Source organism: Gymnoscopelus braueri (assembly GCF_963280865.1).
Source record: "Gymnoscopelus braueri genome assembly, chromosome: 20".
In the NCBI taxonomy this organism is placed as follows: domain Eukaryota; kingdom Metazoa; phylum Chordata; class Actinopteri; order Myctophiformes; family Myctophidae; genus Gymnoscopelus; species Gymnoscopelus braueri.
In genome coordinates this window covers 41,446,775-41,470,686 of record NC_137622.1, presented here as the reverse complement: position 1 = coordinate 41,470,686, position 23,912 = coordinate 41,446,775, and the positions used below count along the sequence as shown (strand labels likewise).

The 23,912-nt window shown below is 43.0% G+C and overlaps 1 protein-coding gene across 1 annotated transcript in view; it reads left to right on the top strand.

Moving 5' to 3' along the window:
• Positions 1-9,133: 9,133 nt before the first annotated feature.
• Positions 9,134-23,912, top strand: part of LOC308075703 (uncharacterized protein) — a gene marked incomplete at its 3' end in the record, with an annotated part of 260,820 nt that continues 246,041 nt past the window's right edge. Inside the window, exons 1-7 of the mRNA XM_080415650.1 lie at positions 9,134-9,511; positions 9,849-9,975; positions 10,517-10,564; positions 10,710-10,804; positions 10,935-11,063; positions 11,368-11,463; positions 11,669-11,869. Coding sequence (XP_080271776.1) covers positions 9,959-9,975; positions 10,517-10,564; positions 10,710-10,804; positions 10,935-11,063; positions 11,368-11,463; positions 11,669-11,869 — 586 coding nt within the window. The 5' untranslated portion in view covers positions 9,134-9,511; positions 9,849-9,958. The remainder of the gene's footprint in view (positions 9,512-9,848; positions 9,976-10,516; positions 10,565-10,709; positions 10,805-10,934; positions 11,064-11,367; positions 11,464-11,668; positions 11,870-23,912) is intronic.

Below are 23,912 nucleotides of genomic sequence, written 5' to 3'. Positions count from 1 at the left end.
AATAGCAGATCTACAAGCTCACAGCGCGTCACATCGTGACACATTGTGAGCTTGTAGATCAGCTACTTTCAAATGGACGAAATGTAACTAGTAACTAAAAAGTAACTAGTAACTAAAGTTTTCAAATAATGATAGTGGAGTAAAATACAATATTTGCCTCTGAGATGTAACGTAAAAGTACTGATAATCGGAAATACTCAAGTAAAGTAAAAAAATACCTCAACATTACAGTACTTAGTTACTTTACACCTCTGCAGATTTCAAATGTGTTTAATGGCTTTCATAGCACACAAGCAAGAATGTGTAACTGCACTATTAGCTGGTCTGACAAACAAGCAGCGCGCCTGATGCAACTCGCTTTTTCCACCCTGTCAGTCACACGCACGCACACACACACGCACACAGGCACACACGCACGCACGCACGCACGCACGCACGCACGCACGCACGCACGCACGCACGCACGCACGCACGCACGCACACGCACACGCACACACACACACACAGAGGCTCGCTCTCTCTCTCTCATTAAAGCATGCTGGCATGCTAACATACTGTATGGATTATTTATATTCCCCAACACTCATCTCTGACTGGCGTTGCCTGTGTGTTCGCTCAGGCTTACAGTATAATGGAATGCTGCCCTGTGCACATGGGATGAATATATACTGTATCTGCTATTGTAGCGGTAAGAAGCTGCATGGGGATAAAAACCTAGTTCTGTCAGTTATGTGTACAGTATAGATACATTGTTGTCACGTGGAAACCTTGTATATCCAAAACACTTACTTTGTCAGGATTCAAATTTAAAAGCAAACTAAACTATCTGATCTACGAGCTCGCAACGCGTCCCATCGTGACGCATTTTGAGCTTGTAGATCTGCTACGTTTGCTACGTAGGTTGACGAGGTAGGGCATTCATTCAACGGGAAAAACAAACAAAGTTAAATGGAGATGCAAGGTTTCCGCCAGACAGCAAAGACATTATACAGTGAAGATGTAGTGTCTCCACCTCCACCCATGTTTGGACGGAAACTGGTTCTTGCCGGTCCACGTGGAAGCAGATGCTCATTATCTGAGACCTGTCTTTCCTTGCTTCCTCTACTTCAGTTACTCAACTGTAACCGAAAGACACTTCCTCCCATACTCAAGTTACTCAGCTGCAACTGAAATTCATTTCCTCCTATATTCCACCTACTCAAATGTAAATGAAAGACATTTCCTCCTATACTCCACTTACTCAGCTGAAACTGAAATACATTTCCTCCTACTCCACTTACTCAGCTGCAACTGAAATATGTTTCTTCTTATACTCCAGTTGCTCAACTGCAACTAAAATACATTTCCTCCTATACTCCAGTTGCTCAGCTGCAACTGAAAGACATGTCCTCACGTATTCCACCCACTCAGCTGCAACTGAAAGACATGTTACAATTTAGGAATTTAGCAGACGCACTTAATCCAGAGTGATTTAAACAGGTACATGTGAGGTAAAACTTCAAATACAAATAAATAAAAATCTAGAATCATAGGTAAACCAAGAACCTATCATCAGTCTAAACAGTATAATATCAAAAAATAAATAATCTGTACATTGAAAGTATACACACTATAGGATGCCAGGTCAACAGTTTACATAACATGCTATCTAAATGAAAAGTTTTTTATGCAAAATGCCTTTGCATAAGCCTGCAAGGTCGTCGAGGCTAGGAGAGTGCTACGGCAAGGGCTACGGGCAAAGGTGGAGTCTTAAAAGAGAATTACTGTCAACGTTATTCTTCCCTTTATCATGAGTTATGATATCCTAGGACGAGTGGTACAGTACAGAAATTCCATAACTCCATAACAGATCCGCTACAGTTAAACACCCGCGCCTACAGGTCTTGCTTTTAATCGTGTATTTTAATAGCTTTTCCCCCCTTTTTTTCTCCTGCTGAGATCTGATGTTTACAGTGAGAGAACACTATGCAACCTGTTGAACCTAATGTTCCTGAGAATAGAGATGCTAGGGTTCAAGTGGTTAATGAAAAAAAAGAAATCCTATCACAAAGATTTGGCGGACCCCCCTGTAGTGACTCTTGAGGACCCTTAGGGGGTCCTCAAGAGTCACTACAGGGGGTCCCTGTTTTTTGATAGGATTTTTGTGATAGGATTTTTTTCAACAGGGGGTCTTCAACAGGACCCCCTGTTGAAGACCCCTGATCCAAAGTCTTAACCCCGGAGAATCTTGTACGTATACGTGTTGTCCCTCCCCTATATGCTGCTGAAGCGGAGCGGCAGAAATCTCCGGGCGTTCTAAGGTGAGCGTCGTTGTGATCCCCTTGAGGTAACGATGGAAACAGGCATGACTGCGGTCATTTGTCTTGGTGCGGTGTGACCCCCCCTCCTCCTCCCCCGTGCTCCGACCCCCATACAGATAAATCCATCCACTGCACAGGTGGTCCGTCCTACGCCCCCCCCCCCCCCCCCCCCGTCGTCGGTGCATAACCCATTCAATCCGGAAACACATCTGTGTCATTTTAGATTTTAACACAGAGTGCCACGCTATGAGCTTGTACATCTGCATTTTTTGAAAAAAATTGAAAATTTGTGCAAATCTGATCTATATATATATATTATTTTTAAGCGAACATTTGTAACTCAAATCTTTGCTTCTGGTGGGTCCCTGGAATGAAATATTTTGAAACCACCCAAAATAATATATATTTGCCCACGGACCCCCCCATCTCCCCCATATTTCATTCCAGGGACCCCCCCAGAAGCAAAGATCGCTTTACAGTAAAACATATAAATATATATTCAAAGATTTGCGCACATTTTCCAAGATTTTTCAAAATAATTGCAGATCTACAAGCTCATATTGCGACACTCTGTGCTGCGCTATGAGCTTGTATATCTGCTATTTTTGAATAGTCAAAGAAATCTTAACATGACACGGATGCGTTCCCGGTCCTAATGGATTAAGCCCTGGGGGGGGGGGGGGGTAAATGGGACACTGTGTAATGTGTAATGGAATAGGTTCTGTCACTAACCTCCAGGTCATAGAGTAGTGAGGGGGAGAGAGGGCTCATTCATTGGCTGGACGGTGAATTAACACATTGGGTGCCAGAGGTTTATTAAAAATAGGGTACGTTCAGTGCCAGCGTATCTTCCATCCACTTACGCTGATACGTTTCGTGCTGTAGAAGCCCTGACGAGGACGCGCATGTAAACAAAGCGTGCGTGCGAGACGGCGGAGGGTCCCGACTAACGCCTGGAACAATAATATCTCTAACGCGATCCTCCATTGCAGAGTGATCGCCGATCGAAAACGGCTCGCTTCCACCACGTTAAAAAGAAATGGAGATATTAAGCTTTTAGTCAAGGAGTTAACATTGGAGCGGATTTTTGACATGGATCCACATCCGGCCTCTCCTTCTCAGAGACTCCTTGGATGATCCCAAAGTTTTGTTAGAGCGCCCCACGTGGGGAAAATATATATTTAAAAAATGGGCCAAAAACGGTCCGGACATTGCAACTATATAGTTTATATAGTTGCAATGTACAGATTATTTATTTTTTGATATTATAATGTTTAGACTGATGCTAGGTTCTTGGTTTACCTATGATCCTAGATTACTGAGTCTGGTTTAACCCATTTAGACCTGAGGCCGATTCTAAAAATGCTTGAAAGGTATAGTTACAAATAAGGGTTCCCAAAATGTGTTAAGAGCGTCTGCTAAATGCGGCGCCTTTCGAGCTTGTAGATCTGCTACCAGACTTTTACTTCTACATTGCAGTATTGATACTTTTACTTGAGTAAAACATGTCAGTACTTTTTCCACCACTGACGCACGCACGCACGCACGCACGCACGCACGCATGCACGCACGCACGCACGCACACGCGCACACACACACGCACACACACACACACCGCGGTAGATTCTCTGAAGCATGAACGCCACCACATCTCTCTCTCTCTCTCTCTCTCTCTACTCCTCCACAGAAGATGATGGATGGATGTGAAACAACAAGGGAGAGGGGAAAAAAGACTGTAAAACTCCAACTCCATCTGAGAAAAGGCCTGACATGTTGGGAGGATGCCGGGGTGTCATACAGGGATGGTTATTTTTTTGGGGGGGGGAAAACTCAGAGAAATGGATGTGTGGGGAATGAGAGCAACCCTATCGCCAGAGGAAAACCTGGTCATTGAACGTTTCTCCAGAAACGTTCAATGACAACGTTTTTGGACCACAAAAACTTTACAGTTTCACATTTTTGTTGGATTTCAACGTTTTGGTTCATGGTTAGGTTTGAGAGAGAGAGAGAGAGAGGAGAGAGAGAGAGAGAGAGAGAGAGAGAGAGAGAGAGAGAGAGAGAGAGAGGAGAGAGAGAGAGAGAGAGAGAGAGAGAGAGAGAGAGAGAGAGAGAGAGAGAGAGGAGAGAGAGGAGAGAGAGAGAGAGAGAGAGAGAGTGAGAGAGAGAGAGAGAGAGAGAGAGAGAGAGAGATGCCTCTGCTGCTGTCATCTCTCTGGGATGTGCTGACCTGGCTGCTTCAACACTATATAGTTTTCTTTTCCAAAGGCAAGCATTTTTTTGGTCATCAGCTCCAAATGGTATTGTAACCATTGAGGAGATTCCAGGGGTTCCCCAGGAAAAAAGTTAAGAATACCCAGATAGCAAAATATGGTTATTCAACGTTGAATTATAGTCGTTAGGGTTGATTTTTGGTTACGATTGAAGACTGATGGTTTTTTCAACATTGAATCACTGTTGTATTGCAGTGCAAAATTCAATGATTGAAATGCCAACATTGAATCAGCGTTGAATCTATGGTGCAAATTCAATGATTGAAATGCCAACATTGAATCAGCATTGAATCTATGCTGTTTGCCTTTTTCTTTTCTTTTTTCTTGATGGGGGGAGGGGGGGAGGCACACCCCTCCTCACACCCCCCCTCCCCCCATTTAATGATTGAAATGACAACATTGATTCAACGTTTTATCCATGCAGTTTGCCGTTTTCTTTTCTTTTTTTCTTGTTGGGGGGGAGGGGGGGCAACCCCCTCCTCCCCCCTCCCCCCTCCTCCATTTAATTATTGAAATACCAACATTGATTCAATGTTGAATCTATGACATTTGCCTTATTCTTTTTTTGACGGGTGAGGGAGGGGGGATGCCTTCGCCTCCCCTCCCCTCCTCCCCCTACCTTCGCTAACCCTAACCTTAGCTGCCCTTGGGTTAGGGTTAGCCTTCTGGAGCCCATGGAGTGCATCAGAAATCAGATTCTCGATCAGTGCGTGTCCGATTCGCCCAATATAAGTTTCCTTCCACACAGACCTACGGTTTACAACCTAGGCTCTTAATTGCCTAGTGCAGCGATTCTCAAACTATGGGTCGCAACCCAAAGTGGAAGGAAAAAAAGACGATGTCCTTCACTCGGATTTTACACCAGGCAGTCGTTTGTGTATTTGTCCTGTCTCGCGCATCAACTGAGGCCGATAGGCTGTGCTTCAATACACATCATGCATGTATAATTTGGGGGGGCTGCGTCCACGACCAACGTGAAACCTCTCTCTCTCTCTCTCTCTCACACACCCCGACACCACACACACACACCCCGACACGACACTGACACTGCACACAATGCACACAGCGTAGCAACAACACAGGAGGACACAGATGATTTAGCTGAGCTCTTCAAAACGATTTACTTAGTCCGTAAGCGAGAGGGTACAAAATACAAGAACCGCGGATCCATGTGGTTTCATCTGTAGCCCTCGCACGGAGTTTAACTTAGACTGCGTCGTAACGTTACCGTCAGACAACAATTACAGACAACCAGAGACCACCAGTAGCCTACTACCAACAGCTGCACCGCTATGTCGGATAAAGAAATGATGTGGTTCTAGCGAGATATTTTGGGGGCGGTTTGCTGGGGTCGCCAAAAGATTTCCCTTATTATATGGGGTCGTGGTATGAAAAAGTTTGAGAACCCCTGGCCTAGTGTTACCGCTTCACTTCAACGTGCTTTAACTTGATAATGTATTACGGGCCCATCTTTTGATATGTTGTAGAGCTTGTCCATGCGAACACGTGGATATGTGTCTAATTTCTTTGACACTTTTATGGCGAAGATCTCCACTTTCACTATGGTCCTAAGAATCTAAAACCCTAAGACCATTTTGAGTGGTCTTAGGGTTGAATGGTCTTGTAGTGTCTTACATGGACGTGTTTCCCAGAGGAAAGCATAAGAATGCGATTCAACTTCCCTAGGCTCTAGGCCTACTAGGCCTAGGGAACCAGCTTAAAGTTGGGGTGCCTGCGACCTTATACAGGGATTTTAATTCAGACCTCAATAGCTTCGACTACATACCTGGACAAGGAAAGTGGTGCTGTGAGGATATTATTTTTTGATTTTCGAAGCGCCTTTAACACCATACAGCCCCCCCCCCCCCTCCTTCCCCTTCTGAAAGACAAACTGAACAGCATGCATGTTGGCCCACACCTTGTGTCCTGGATCATGGACTACCTCACTGACAGACCACAATACGTCAGGTTGAGGGACTTTACATCTGACACTGTGACCTGCAGCACAAGAGTCCCCCAGGGGACTGTGCTGGCCTCCCTTCTCTTCACCCTTTACACGGCAGAGCTCAGACACTGCACAGAGATGTGCCACCTGCAGACATTCTCAGTAATGTAAAGTATACATAATAATAGTAATAATAATATTAATAATAATAATAAAAAAAAAATAATAATACATTTTATTTATAGCACACTTTACATTTTTGGAAATCAGGTTAAAAAACAACAGGTTAAAAAACAAAAGGCACAAAAATGTTAAATGTTTTTACATGATGTGAACATCATCATTAATATCAGTTATTATTATCATTATTAATTTTATCCTTCAACTTCAGCCGATCTACAAGCTCACAACTTGCAGATCGGCTGTTTGCCTCTTTCTTATATTATTTGAGAATTTGGCCAATGTTTGACAACATTTTTTTTGTATAGTTTGTTGATTACTCTTGATGCAGCAATGGTCTTTTTATTTGCTATATTTTTACTTTTTCATTTATTAAAAAGGTTACTTAAATTGTCCCTTCACTGTCATCTGGGGACCCCCCCCCCCCCCCCCAGAAAAAAAAAATCATGTGGGGACCCCTGGCTGGTCCCGATCCACAGGTTGAGTACCACTGACCCAAAATTGCGTCAACATTACAAAGGGGTTAGGCGGAGGCGGAGCTTATCCGTTTTGAACACACACTCAGACGGACCGGGGAGCTGCAGGAAGTCGAACTAACGGCTCAGGAGGAGCGAACCTTACAGACATGGATGTTTCCATGCTTCTAATCTACTATAACAGGTAAATTGAATTAGTTTATGGAATTAAAATGTTGTCCAACTTGTTAGTTCATGACCGTGGCGTGTATTTGCCCGAGTATAGCCCTGAAACATGACTGTCATATATGATATGATAGTCATGACGAAACTTCAACCTGGTGTTTGCACTTTCAACTTTACGGTCCTTACATCTAAATAAACGTTCAGATTTCAAATATAAAGTGCTTAACCCATGGCCACGGATGTTACAATTATATATGGTGTCTCAGAAGTACCCGTATTTTCCGTATTGTTTAATAAAAAGCATTTTCATCCGATCGATGGCCATTTCCTCATAGAGTTATAACGTATGTAGAGTGCAATACACTTCCCAACCGATAGGGTCACAGTTAGCATATGGCGAAAAACCTAAGAAAATGGCCACCGATCGGATTAAAATGCTTTTTATTGAACAATACGGAAGATACGTGTACATCTGAGGGTCCGTACATACTTGTAACATTCGTGGCCATGAGGTCAGCACTTTATATTTGGAATCTGAACGTTTATGTGGATGTACGGGCTATAAATGGAGAAAGTGCAAACACTAGTTTGCAGTTTATCCATGACGCTCGTGGTCCATGGCTATAAGGCAGGCCTGACTCGCAAATTTTGAAACTAGTCGTTGGTAGAAACATATTTACACAACATTAAAATATAATTGTATCCAAGTGATGTTTATAATTAGTAAATCAATAAGTCTGATTAAGTACTTTAGCCCTATTTTATACTTTTGTCGTACAACAGCGTTGCTTAAAAAAATCGCCAATCTACAAGCTCACAACCTGTTGATTTTACTATTTTTATTAAGAAGAAAACCCCGACTGGATCTGTGGATCCGGATCTTCAAATAGTAAAATCAGCAGGAAGTTGACATTTTTATTCAAAAAATAAACAGTACTGGGTTTGGTGATGTTCTATATTGTCTGAATTAGCTTTGATTGTGTTTGTTTATGTGCTAAAATAGTGACTTTGAGAGCTGTTTCAGCGTACAATGTAAGTCAATGAGGAGCATATTTTGAATGATCAATTTCTAATCAATGGAGCAATTATATTTGATTTCTTGTCCTCCTTTGGAGTTACATCATGGCAAGGTAAATACACAACACAAACCTCTACCAAAGTGGTCTTGCCCTTTTAAGCACTATCGCTTTAAACATGGAAGCCATGCCAGAACCACGCAATTTAAAAAACATAATTTACCATTATAAATCCTAACCAAACAGTAAAGAAATACCACATCACACTGGGCAGAAAAAAGTGTTACACTGGCATTCACCTCATTAGAGCTATTTGGATGCAGTAACCTATGTTAAACCTATGTTAAATCTGTGCTCCTTCTCCAGGTGTTTTTGGGTCTTCCTCTGCTCCGTTTGCCTGGTGCGTTCCATGTTAATGTTTAATTATTGCTGTTTTGTTTCTCCTGAATGTGTGACTAATCCTGCTCCACTTTCTCCTTATCAGCTGTACCTCCACTGTTAAGTTTCTAAGATACAAAGTCATCCCTCCATAGACTGCCCTATTCATGATAATTAAAACTTGTATCTGATTGCATTTAATGGCATTCTCCCACTATGCTTTCAAAAACTAAATGATAAAACAAATGTCATTTATCTATAGACACAGGTATCTGTACACCTTCACTTGTCTTTATGAGGGGATCTACTAATATTTCCTATAACTAATTAATTAAAGTCTAACACATCAATCTTCTTCTTCTTGCGTATGTCATCAGATCCTCAGCTCCGTTGCAACAAGCCAGTCCAGCGTCTCGTCATCCAGGTTCATCAGGCCTAGGTCGCCATGTGGTGGGCGGTGTTTCGGGCAGCTGGTCATGATGTGTTCCACAGTCTTTAGGGGGTCTCCAGGTTCACAGTGGGCACTGTCCGAGAGGCCCCACTGTTGCATTGCTTCACCGAAGCGTCCCACGCTTGTCCTCAGGCGGTTGAGGGTTGTCCACTGCTTACGGGGCAGGTGCTGGCCAGGGACATCTGTGGGATCCTCGATGTAGTTGTGAAGCCTAGATGGTTCTGCTGCTTTCCACTGTTCCCTCCACCTTGCCTTGCTAGTCTGCAGTCTAACACATCAATGTTAGACTGTTTCTCTTCAAACAACATCAACACTTCACTGATACTCTTGGTAAATAAGTTTGCTATACTATTTGAAAATGGTGCCAACATGACAACTGTTTAGTTCAGGACATGGCTATGTTTAACAACGTGATACACTATCTGGTCATAATAGATCTTGGGATAACAACTCTACTTTCAAGCAGACAGAATGTTTACAGCTGTCTAGATGTACTTAAATCATTAATTGATCTGTTAATTATTTATGCGTGTACAGTATTTACAGTCTGTTCTTTCTATTGAATATAGTCATTCCAGAATTTTACTTCCCCTTAGTGGGTGTGTATTGTGTTTTCTACCATATAAAAAGGCGACATTTGACATGTAATTGTGGTTGTGGTTGTTAGGACACCGATGACCTTCCAGACATGTCCCACCTCTCCATTGGGATCCTGACCGTGGTTCCTGAAGACAGCCCGGCTTCTCCTCACTCACTGCACTTGGACTCTTCACTATCATGCATCGTCTTGGAAGGTACAACAGTGATGACCTTCAAAGTCTCCCACATGCCATCTGCCTACTGTTTGGACTGATTTACGCACTGAATTTGGAGTACCCCAAATCAATGAAGAACACCTTTGATTTTATTCAAAGAGTTCTTCTCTCACTTGGACATAAATCCCTAAAACCCAAAATACAATCTCTCAAAAACTGATGGAGTTAGTGATTGTTAAGATTAGAATAACCACTGGATTAATGCAGGCACTTTGATTGTTTAGCTTTGAATAACCATCAATTTAATGCAGACACTTTAATTTTGATTGTTACGGTTATAATAACCATTGATTTATTGCACTCATTTTGATTTTTGTATTGCTAAGGTTATAATTGAATATAAATTGAATTTATTTGTGACTTGTATTACATTCCACATTACTTTTGATTGGTCTATCTAAAATCCACAATGCATTGCATAAAGGCATAGCTATTTTTTAAAGATCTTTGACAGACTACAAACTAAGGTTACTTTTCTATGTCTCTGCAACCTTGTGATACCTTCTACCCCGATTTACAGCCATACCCTCCAGCCTCTTCTACACAGGCCTGCCGACCTGTTGATGAGGTATGTTTTCTTTAGATTTAACCCATGTAGACCTACAAGCTCTTAGCACAGCACTCGGTGCTGCGCTATGAGCTTGTATAGTAGCCTATAGTTTTGATGATTTTTGACCAAGTACAATTAAGGGCCTTTTGTCTTTTCTGCACAGCCGTATGCAGCTACATATGGACTTGGATCAGTGGAACCAAGAAACACCCAGTGTACTGCAACCTCCATCTCCGTCCAGTGATGCTCCAGTAGAAGGTGTGGTTCCTCAGCTAAGTGTCAGCAGACTTGGCACTGTTGTCCTTCAAATTCAGGATTCATAGATGAGTTTTGCTTTTTTTTAAAAAACTTTTCTTTACAGTTTTTGACGTGCTTTCAATCTTTCTAGGTCAACCAAATCCATCTGACCAGAGCATACCAGAGGGTCAAGGGTGGCAGCCTTGCGACTCTTGTCGGTCTGAGGTGGAGAAGCTCCAGCTCCAGTTGAGGAGGATAACCACTGTGCTCTCCAGTATCAGTACGTTTTATTGCCTGTAATGTTGCAGTTTTCAGTTGTCTGCTAATTTCTTTGTCTCACTTGAAACTTTACTTTATCCTGTACCTCTTTTGTGAGTTCTCTGACATGACTGGAAAACATTGGTATCCCAAAATAAAACTGTTTTCTGTTTACTGAAGAGCTGGGGAGATCGACCCCTGCTACTGAACAAATACTCATCAATGACTGCTATCAGAATATACTGTAGAGCTTTGTAGAACAGTACTCAATCTTATTGTTTTACAAATACACTCAGTAGACTCAGATTTTTTTGTCTTTGTTCTAGGCTCTGAGAAACTAGACGCACTGAAGGGCTTTATCACCCTGGTCGGTGACCTAGAGTCTGGAGTGTCCAGTCTCGGGCAGCAGAAGCTATATCCAGGTATGGATGTATACGTTTGCCATACATTTCACACTGAACCTGACGTTCTTGGTAGCGAGTGATCCGTGTTGTGAGCTGCAACTAGATAGTGAAGTTTTCAGAAGGTCACAGTTGTCTGTTTTCATGGTGCACTGAGCGCAGAAAGGGGTCAATGTAGCTGATGTCTTAAAATGCAGTTTGTTAATTGCTCGCTCTCTATTCACAGGCTGTGGACAGATGATTTCATCTGTGCAGCTGGCAGCCATACACCAGCGTGCCAGGAAGGACTGCAAGAGGCTATTCCACGCCTTGTTCGAGGTGTTCTTCACCCATGAGGAGTGCCGCAATGCCGTCGTATACGGAAAGCATGGTGTCATCCCAGAGGGGAAGAACAAACTGGATGAGGCGAAGAGGCACTGTTCAGTAAGTATTTGTCACACCACTAGTTCCTCAGAGTAGTGTTATAGATGGCCAGTCAGTGGAGTTGGTAACCACTTATAGACAGACATGCAAAAGTGTCACTTTTCAGCTACAGTCACCTTTTTGAACTCAAATAGGGCAATTGTGTGACACCTGACCCGAAAGAAAACAACATGTTGTCACCTTTTTCACCTCGGGCTGTTTGCATGCCTGTGTATACCACCTGTATACCACCCATAGACCACCTATAGACCACCTGTATACCACCTGTATACCACCTATAGTCCACCTGTATACCACCTATAGACCACCCGTATACCACCCATAGACCACCTAGAGACCACCTATAGTCCACCCGTATACCACCTAGAGACTACCTGTATACCACCCGTATACCACCTGTATACCACCTATAGACCACCCGTATACCACCCATAGACCACCTAGAGACCACCTATAGTCCACCCGTATACCACCTAGAGACCACCTAGAGACCACCTAGAGACCACCTGTATACCACCTGTATACCACCCATAGACTCACCTCTTCAGACTCCACCTCAGCCCGTAGCACTTGCCCTCCTAGCCTTGATGACCTTGCAGGATTATGCAAAGGACAGATACCAGGTCATTGTTGACCTGGCATCCTATAAATGCTGAGTCCACCTAGAGTCCACCTCTAGACCACCTGTATACCACCCGTATACCACCTGTATACCACCTAGAGACCACCCATAGACCACCTAGAGACCACCTGTATACCACCCATAGACCACCCGTATACCACCTAGAGACCACCTAGAGACCACCTGTATACCACCTGTAGACCACCTGTATACCACCCATAGACCACCTATAGACCACCTGTATACCACCTGTATACCACCCGTATACCACCCGTATACCACCCGTAGACCACCTGTATACCACCCGTAGACCACCCATAGACCACCTATAGACCACCTATAGTCCACCTGTATACCACCTCTAGACCACCTGTATACCACCACCTGTATACCACCCGTATACCACCTGTATACCACCTATAGACCACCCGTATACCACCTAGAGACCACCTAGAGACCACCTGTAGACCACCTGTATACCACCTGTATACCACCTAGAGACCACCTATAGTCCACCTGTATACCACCTGTATACCACCTATAGACCACCTGTATACCACCCATAGACCACCTGTATACCACCTAGAGACCACCTATAGTCCACCTGTATACCACCTGTATACCACCCGTATACCACCCATAGACCACCTATAGACCACCTGTATACCACCTGTATACCACCTGTATACCACCTATAGTCCACCTGTATACCACCTATAGACCACCTGTATACCACCCGTATACCACCCATAGACCACCTAGAGACCACCTATAGTCCACCCGTATACCACCTAGAGACCACCTATAGTCCACCCGTATACCACCTAGAGACCACCTGTATACCACCTAGAGACCACCTATAGTCCACCCGTATACCACCTAGAGACCACCTATAGTCCACCCGTATACCACCTAGAGACCACCTGTATACCACCTAGAGACCACCTATAGTCCACCCGTATACCACCTAGAGACCACCTGTATACCACCTAGAGACCACCTATAGTCCACCTGTATACCACCCGTATACCACCCATAGACCACCTATAGACCACCTGTATACCACCTGTATACCACCCGTATACCACCTATAGTCCACCTGTGTACCACCTATAGACCACCCGTATACCACCCATAGACCACCTAGAGACCACCTATAGTCCACCCGTATACCACCTAGAGACCACCTATAGTCCACCCGTATACCACCTAGAGACCACCTGTATACCACCTAGCGACCACCTATAGTCCACCTGTATACCACCTGTATACCACCCATAGACCACCTGTATACCACCTGTATACCACCTATAGACCACCTGTATACCACCCATAGACCACCTAGAGACCACCTAGAGACCACCTAGAGACCACCTAGAGACCACCTGTATACCACCCGTAGACCACCTGTAGACCACCTAGAGACCACCTAGAGTCCACCTAGAGACCACCTAGAGTCCACCTATAGACCACCTGTATACCACCCGTATACCACCTGTATACCACCCATAGACCACCCGTATACCACCCATAGACCACCTAGAGACCACCTGTATACCACCTATAGACCACCTGTATACCACCTAGAGACCACCTGTATACCACCTGTATACCACCTGTATACCACCTATAGACCACCTGTATACCACCTATAGACCACCTGTATACCACCTATAGACCACCTGTATACCACCTATAGACCACCCGTATACCACCTATAGTCCACCTGTATACCACCTATAGACCACCCGTATACCACCCATAGACCACCTAGAGACCACCTATAGTCCACCTGTATACCACCTAGAGACCACCTATAGTCCACCCGTATACCACCTATAGACCACCCGTATACCACCCATAGACCACCTAGAGACCACCTATAGTCCACCCTTATACCACCTAGAGACCACCTATAGTCCACCCGTATACCACCTAGAGACCACCTGTATACCACCTAGAGACCACCTATAGTCCACCTGTATACCACCCATAGACCACCTATAGACCACCTGTATACCACCTATAGACCACCTGTATACCACCCATAGACCACCTAGAGACCACCTGTAGACCACCTAGAGACCACCTAGAGTCCACCTAGAGACCACCTAGAGACCACCTAGAGTCCACCTATAGACCACCTGTATACCACCCGTATACCACCTGTATACCACCTAGAGACCACCCATAGACCACCCATAGACCACCCATAGACCACCCGTATACCACCCGTATACCACCTGTAGACCACCTAGAGACCACCTAGAGTCCACCTAGAGACCACCTAGAGTCCACCTATAGACCACCTGTATACCACCCGTATACCACCTAGAGAACACCCATAGACCACCTAGAGACCACCTGTATACCACCTATAGACCACCTGTATACCACCTGTATACCACCTAGAGACCACCTGTATACCACCTAGAGACCACCTGTATACCACCTATAGACCACCTGTATACCAACTATAGACCACCCGTATACCGCCTATAGTCCACCTGTATACCACCTATAGACCACCCGTATACCACCCATAGACCACCTCGAGACCACCTAGAGACCACCTATAGTCCACCCGTATACCACCTAGAGACCACCTATAGTCCACCCGTATACCACCTAGAGACCACCTGTATACCACCTAGAGTCCACCTAGAGACCACCTAGAGTCCACCTGTATACCACCCGTATACCACCTGTATACCACCTAGAGACCACCCATAGACCACCTAGAGACCACCCATAGACCACCCGTAGACCACCCGTATACCACCCATAGACCACCTAGAGACCACCCATAGACCACCCATATACCACCCATATACCACCCATAGACCACCTAGAGACCACCCATAGACCACCCATAGACCACCCGTATACCACCCATAGACCACCCAGAGACCACCTAGAGACCACCTAGAGACCACCTGTATACCACCTGTATACCACCCATACACCACCCATAGACCACCCATAGACCACCTATAGACCACCTATAGTCCACCTGTATACCACCTGTAGACCACCTGTATACCACCTATAGACCACCCGTATACCACCTAGAGACCACCTAGAGACCACCTAGAGACCACCTGTAGACCACCTATAGACCACCTGTATACCACCTAGAGACCACCTAGAGACCACCTATAGTCCACCTGTATGCCACCCGTATACCACCCATAGACCACCTATAGACCACCTGTATACCACCTAGAGACCACCTATAGTCCACCTGTATACCACCTGTATACCACCCATAGACCACCTATAGTCCACCTGTATACAGACATGCAAAAGTGTCACTTTTCAGCTACAGTCACCTTTTTGAACTCAAATAGGGCAATTGTGTGACACCTGACCCGAAAGAAAACAACATGTTGTCACCTTTTTCACCTCGGGCTGTTTGCATGCTTGTATAGATATATATCTTGGGGTATCTTGTGACAATGTATACACATGTCTGTCTTACTGTGTTGTGTTTTTAGGGCTTTTATTTCGGGGGACGGGCGTGCTATAACAATTAAACTTAAAAATATGATACATTCGGAATAAATAGCCTCCAAGTAAAATTTGCAGAGAGCAAGGAGGCTGCCAAGGGCCCCTCCCCTCCCCTCATAACCAGTTGATCAGCTGTAAACTCTGTCTACACAGACTGTGGCAGGCACAGGGCTCCAGAGTGCGACCTGCCTATTGTGCTGTATGTGCGAGTTAAATCTGATTTCGAACCACCTCTGGAGGTGGTTTCAAATCAGATTTCAACTCAGATTTCAACTCGGATGTGTGCATTTAGACTGATTTAACCAGAATCTCCTGTTGACTAGTTGAGCACAATTTCCTAAATTAATATTTAAAAAAAGTTTAGGTTGGAGTCAGGTGCTGGTGAAAGTGTATGCAATGCTTTAGATGCTCATTTCAAATTCCAGTCCAGTCTTTTAGCCAACCCGCACTGGCTGCTGCAGATTAAGTGTCTTTGTGTTTTATATGTATACAAAATTGAGTGTTTAAATCCCATGTGCTTTCTTGTTATCTTATCTTTCAGCTGCTGCTCAACGATCGGACCGAAAATTAACCCAGTTGAACTATGAAAAGACGGTCAAGTCTTGGCTGCAGTTTGCGCCTGGCCGTCAGGGAGGCATCCCGAGGAATGCTCTGGAGCAGCAGGGACCGGATCTGGATGCAGGTGGCACCTCTGCAGGTTCCCTCCCTCCCTGAAGGGATTAACCCATTACAACCGGGACAGCGTTTTGCGTTTGAACTTCAACCATTTTTTCTTTTCTTTAACCCATCTAGACCGGGACAGCGTTTTGCGTTTGAACTTGGACCTTTTTTTCTTTTCTTTTTATAAAAAACAACTAAAAAAAAATCGTGAAAATGAATATTTTGTCCCCGATTCTGTCTTCTAAATACTTCTTCCAAATCTGTGGTTCTCAAATTTTTCCATGTCAAGGACCCCCAAAATCACATGTATTTGGACGCAGACCCCCACCTAGAAAAATATCTTTCCAGGGACCCCCAGAAACAGATTTCAGTTACAAAAGTTTCCTTTGAAAAATATATATTCAAAGATTTGAACAAATGTTTACGATTTTTCAAAAATAGCAGATCTATCATTTAGAAGACATTCACAGAATCGGGTCAAAATATCCAAATGCTTGCAGACATTTTCACGATTTCTTTCATAAATAGCAGATCTACAATCTTGTATATGTTCTATATGTCATCTGTTAAAGCATAAAAACAATGGTTAAAGCAGTTCAACGCAGGTCTAAATGCCTTGGTTCAATAAATGTGAAGATTCAAATCATATTGTCTGTCTTTATTTTTATATTTTCACATTTTGGGAAATGTAAGGTAATTTTGAACAAGATGTAGCCTTACATATCAGCATACATAATTTAAAATGTACATGCAGATTACCATTAGGTTGTTGGATGATCAGGATCAATATTGATTCCTAATATGATTCAGTATAATCCAATTAATAAATTAAATCAGTGTTCGATTCCTGATGTTGATTCAACATAAAATCAACTAAAATGTGCATGCAGATTACCATTTAGATGATGGTTGAATCAATGTTGATTCCTAATGTTGATTCAACATTAAATCAACTAAAATGTGCATGCAGATTACCATTTAGATGATGGTTGAATCAATATTGAGTCATAACGTTGATTCAACATAAAATCAACTAAAATCAGCATGCAGAATACCATTTAGATGATGGTTGAATCAACGTTGATATAGTGTTAGTTAGTGGTTGAAACCCAACGTTGAATCAAATAATAATGGCGTTGTGATTTCAGTACAGTTTCAACGTTGAGATTGAACGTTGAGTCAACCGTTATGGCCGACTATTTTTCAACGTTGATTCACCCATATTTTGCTATCTGGGTATGTATCATTTAAAATTAAAACCTGAAACATGCAATAAAAGCATTTGAGTAAACGTGCGTTGTCTGTTAACACATTCGGTGCCATAATTGTATAATAACAGACAGGGACGTGCACAGATAGACTCTAGGTGGTGCTAGAGCACCTGCCCTTTGCCCTCTTGACCAGAAGTGCCCTTTTGAAGAAAAAAAAAAGAAAAAAAATATATATATATTTTTCTTTTTTGTTTACAGTATGTAGCCCATGGTGACATCGATCAATTCTGGATTAAAAGCTTCTAATATATTAACAATTCCCCAAAATGTGCTTTGCAATTTTCTTCTATAAATCTCACACTACTAGGGCAGCCGGCGGTTCCGCGCGCCGCGCAAGGTGCCCTTTTTTTTTTACTTGAGCACCTGCCCCACTGATAACAGATTACGTTCGGTGCCATAAATCTCACCGTTGAGCTGCGCGGCGCTGTTTAAGCTGTAGACACCACGACGAGCAATCCATGTGAAACAACGCATGCGTGCATTTTGCACGATGGTCCTGGCTAACGCCTGGAACGATAACATCTTCCACGCGGGCCACAATGGCGCAGCGATCGCGCATACAAAATAAGTAGTTTTCCCCAGCGTAAAAAGTTTCGGAGTTATAGGGGTTTTAGAGAAGGAGATAGAACGGAAGCGGATGGGGAGCCATGTTTTTTGGCACGGTGATCTATAAGGCCCTTCCTTCTCAGAATCACCGTGGGTGATTCCAGAGCTGCTCCAGCCCCTCCCGTGTGGAAAAAAAACGAGAAAAAAACAACAAAAAAGACTGAAAACACGGTTCAGACCGCGTTCGGCACCGAAGCGCTACTCTGTGCAAACGCGGTTCAGACCGTGTTTGGCACCCGATGTGTTAAAACATCGTTTTAGAGGTGATGTGGTCCCGAGACCCGGCGTCCTGTCCCACGGTTGTGCAGTCCCGTGTTGGGACTGTGATATCCACGGCTTCCTCTGAACTTCCAATGGCACCCAGTTAATGCAATAATATTAAAGCCATATTGCACACAACCCCACAGGCCAGATGTATGACATTGTACCTGGCATAGTCGAGTCCCCCCTTGATCCAAGTGATTCCTCCGTTGCTCGCCTGTGCGTACTTTCAGCAAACTGTGGAACACGCACTTCTAGTCAGAAGAAGTGCGTGTTCCACAGTTAATAATATCAATAATACAAATGAATTCAATGAAATCAATAATACATCAGAAAACTGTTTTATTTTATTTTATTTCAGCTGTTACAATTCCAAACATATACAAACATGACCCGCTTTAATTTCACTTATACTTCACTTATGCCTATCGCTCCTTTTCATGGAGCATAGGCCGTTGACTACAGTCCGCCAGAGTCCTGTGTCCTGGGCTTTCTTTTCCAGCTCTTTCCATGTCAGTCCACACTGCTTGATGTCAGTCTCAAGGTCCCTGCGCCAGGTGTTCTTTGGCCTTCCCCTCTTTCTTTTGCCTTGCGGGTTCCATCTAAGGGCGGCTTTAATTACTTCAGTCTATATTAGTAGGATAATGACTAGTATTACAATTATATTGTCTATTTTATGTCCCATGTATTTGTATTTACGTTCATAAAGTTAACATAAGTACAACTAAATGCGTTTGAAATTAAATAATTCTTTAAAATAATTTAAGAAAAGAAAGGGCTTTGGACGTACAAGGTTTCCACATTAATATGGATGTCATGTGTGTGACAGGGCAGCTCTGACTTCATTATCCACCGCACAGATGGCTTCGTTGGCACTTCTTCATTCATGAAGACCATCGTCGTAGCCTGGGCGACTCCCAGGCTACTTAACCCCTTAACCCTCCAAGACCCGCAGTTGTAATATTACAACATTTGTATTTTATCAAAAACATGGTATAAATCATTTGTTTTCCTGTTATTCTTTCACCTAAACATCATCATTGGATCCTATTGTTTAGTCTTGCAATGTCATTGGCCGGGATATTTGCATATAAATACCCCCCACAGAGGCAGGAAAAGTCACAACTTGAAAATCCTTGAAGGAAGAACAATCTCTTTTTCACTGGACAGGATTTCTCACAAAAAAGTAAGTAAAATGTCTGCAATATTTTTTTTGGTGATCATTAGAATGTCTAGAACATGTACATATGATATTATTGGGAAAGATATCCCCCAAATGTAAATTAGAGCATGCTTTATACTTGTTGTTTTTTTACAACTCTGGGTCATAGTGGTAGCAAATAGCAATGCCACCTGTTCACCTGGCTAAGTGGAGTCTTATAGTTTTCACAATACATTTATACAATTATGTGTATTTTCCCCACATTGCATTACTATATATATATATATATACCACAAATAACCACAAACATTACCAAAATGTTTTGCTAAAACATTATAGGCAATGAAATGTTATAACTTTTAAGCTAAAGCAGTATATTTGTCTTCGAGTACAATTGGTTAAAACATACAAATTGGTATGTGTGTGTGTGTGTGTGTGTGTGTGTGTGTGTGTGTGTGTGTGTGTGTGTGTGTGTATATATATATATATATATATATATATATATATATATATATATATATATATATATATATACCAATTTGTATATTGTAACCAATTGTACTCGAATACAAATATACTGCATCATTAGCTTATAACATGTCATTGCCTATAATGTTTTAGCAAAACATTTTGGTAATGTTTGTGGTTAGCAATCAGTGTATGGTAATTGTTCATATGGGAGTCGCCCAGTTAAGAATCTCTCATCATTGTTCATGTGATGGGTGTTGGGATTGCCCACTTACAGTCATCCCCAATCCCTTTGTTAGGCTAAGCATCATCATTCATCACTGATAGTGCTAAGTACCATCATCACTGATGCCACTTGTGAGGATAAGCAAAGTACAATAGGTTGGCCAGACAGTATTGTGTGACTTGTGAAATATGTACCTGCAGTGAGATGTGCTAGTACTAATGTACTAATGGTATTTCTTTATTTTCATTTCAGAATGCCACAAGCAAGGAGAGAGCCTCGCTTCACTGCAAGGGATGTGTTGGATATTGTAATGCATGGAGAGAGTGATGTGGACATCGACTTTACTGAAACTGATGAAGAGGATGAAGAGGCCTGTGGAGAGGAGTCCAAAGAAAACCATCCACCCAGTGAACCCAGTGAACCCACTGACCCACTGACCCACTGCCCCCCCCCCCAACCGGCCAAACACGCCAAACCCAGAATGCCACAAGCAAGGAGAGAGCCTCGCTTCACTGCAAGGGATGTGTCCAGACTGCAATCCACGCAAGGCACCATGTCAACATCGGCCATCAGATGTGCGCCAGGACCAAGTTGGACACCTCCCACGGAAGACAGAGAGGGGGCGCTGCAGGAATAGTGGCTGTTCAAGTTACACCAGCTTACTCTGCCACAAGTGTGGTGTTCGTCTGTGCATTTCAGGAGACCGAAACTGTTTCTGGGACTATCACTGCTAAAAAGCAAGTGATTGTAAATGGTGTTCAAATTGATGGATGAGAGGGGGTGCCCGTTTCATTTTGAGCAGGTGTGAATTGGTCTTCGGTGGAGGGCTGTTTGCATCACATTGTGACCAGTGTATATTGTAATTAGGTTTCTTTAGTACATTCATTGTACTGTTTTTCATTTTGTTCTTTTAATAAAATCAAAATTCTTAAAAATATGGCTTATTGATGTTATTATTCATAATGTACTGTTCTGAGGCCCAATATTATTCATAATGTATACTGTTCTGAGGCCAAATGATAAACCATAACCATATAAATGAACCCTTAAGTTGTTTTAGTGAAGTATATAGACATTTGCCATGCTATTCTGACAGTGAGTAAAAATGGCCTATAGGAAATTCTGCTACCCGTTAGACCCACTGTTGTAATATTACAACATTTCAATTAAACCTTACGAAAACAATTTTTTTTAAAAAACATTATATTTCCCTCTCCAAAGTACTCCTAAAACACCATCTGAAAGGTTGATTATTTTTTTTTGTAAGTAGAAATATATCCGGGTCTTGCAGGGTTAAGACCGGGGACGCATCTGTGTCATTTTAAGATTTATTTGGCTGTTCAAACATAACAGATATACAAGCTCATACCTTGTAGATCTGCTAGTTTTTTTTTAATCGTGAAAAAAATATGTACTATTCTTTGAATAATGTATTTTCAAAGCGAACATTTGTCACTCAAATCTTTGCTTCTGGGGGATTCTACAAAATGTCTTCTAACATTTTTGTTGTGAAAAATCGTGTTTGCTATAATATCGGTGGTTCTCAAAAATGATATGTATTTGGCCGTGGACCCCCATCTCAAAATATGTTGTTCCAGGGACCCCCCCCAGAAGTTGCAACAGAGTTAAAAATGTTCGCTTTTAAAAATATATACGATAGATTTGCAAAAATGTTCGCGATTTTTCAAAAATAGCAGATCTACAAGCTCATAGTGCGGCACTCGGTGCCGCACTATGAGCTTGTAGATCTGTTATTTTTGAATAGCCAAATAAATCTTCAAATTACATTATAGGCGTTCCCGGTCTTAAAGGGTTAAATCGACTTTTTTAAATCGCCTTTTTAATTGGAGGGGAAACAAAGTTGAAAAAATAGTTCCTACAACCACGCGTCCGCCCAACAGACCGCTGTTATGAAAGTGTCCTGGAATCAGCTCCAGGAAGACATTAAATACAACAGGATAATAATTTCACGCACTTTGGGTGGTTTTTCCAAGTTTACATCAGACGTAAAAAAGATACAAAATGTAGATCGGCTATTTTGAAAAGATTTTTTTATATTTATATAAAACTTGGGAAATGGGACATTCTGCATAATGAGTACATTTACTTTCGGTATACTTTAAGTATGTTTTGATCCCAACACGTTTGTACTTTTACTCAAGTACATTTAGCATTCTGGACTTTTACTTGTAATGGAGTATTAATTGCAGTATTGATACTTTTATCTAAGTACAACATTTTAGTCCATTTTCCACCACTGCCTGCCATTGATGAGTCCCCACCGGGAAGACGTACATAGAGCACTTCGTCCTACTCCTCCCGCCTAACACTCCCTGCTGATAGGCTCCGCCCCCCCCCCCCGTAGGATTACCTGCAGTAACATATATCGCCCTCCTCCCCGCCCGGCTACCCTCCCCCGAACACGGGCCAATTAACCCATTAAGACCTGAGGCAATTATTTAAAAAAAATTCAACATTTTTTTTTAAATGTAAACATTTTTTTTTCAAGATTTTTCAAGAATAGCAGATCTACAAGATCATAGCGCGGCTATGAGCTTGTATATCTGCTATTTTTGAATAGCCAAAGAAATCTAAAGTGACACAGATGCGTTCCAGGTATTGGTTAAATGTAATCATATAATGACGGTCGACAAAGCCGGATGCACCGCGGTGGATTCAAACCCACAACCTCCGCAGTGGTTACACAGGCAATAAACTCCAGAGTACACTCTGACTGTGTGTGTGTGTGTGTGTGTGTGTGTGTGTGTGTGTGTGTGTGTGTGTGTGTGTGTGTGTGTGTGTGTGTGTGTGTGTGTGTGTGTGTGTGTGTGTGTGTGTGTGTGTGTGTGTGTGTGTGCGTGCGTGCGTGCGACACATTGTCCACCGCACTCACATGCATGTCTTTTTATTTTCTTTCTTCCTTGTGCATGACTGCACACACACACACACACACACACACACACACACACACACACACACACACATTGAGTTCCTGCCACAGAGTGTGACTGATGGAATTTCAACCCTCTGCATGTCTGCAGACCCGAGGCATTAGCGAGCGCTGAGCACTGCACATTTCACTGTGTGTGTGTGTGTGCGTGTGTGTGTGTGTGCGTGTGTCTGTTTATCTGAGAGAGAAAGAGACAGAGAGAGACACACACACACACACACACACACACACACACACACACACACACACACACACACACACACACACACACACACACACACACACGTTCACATCAGCTGCAGATGGAGAGA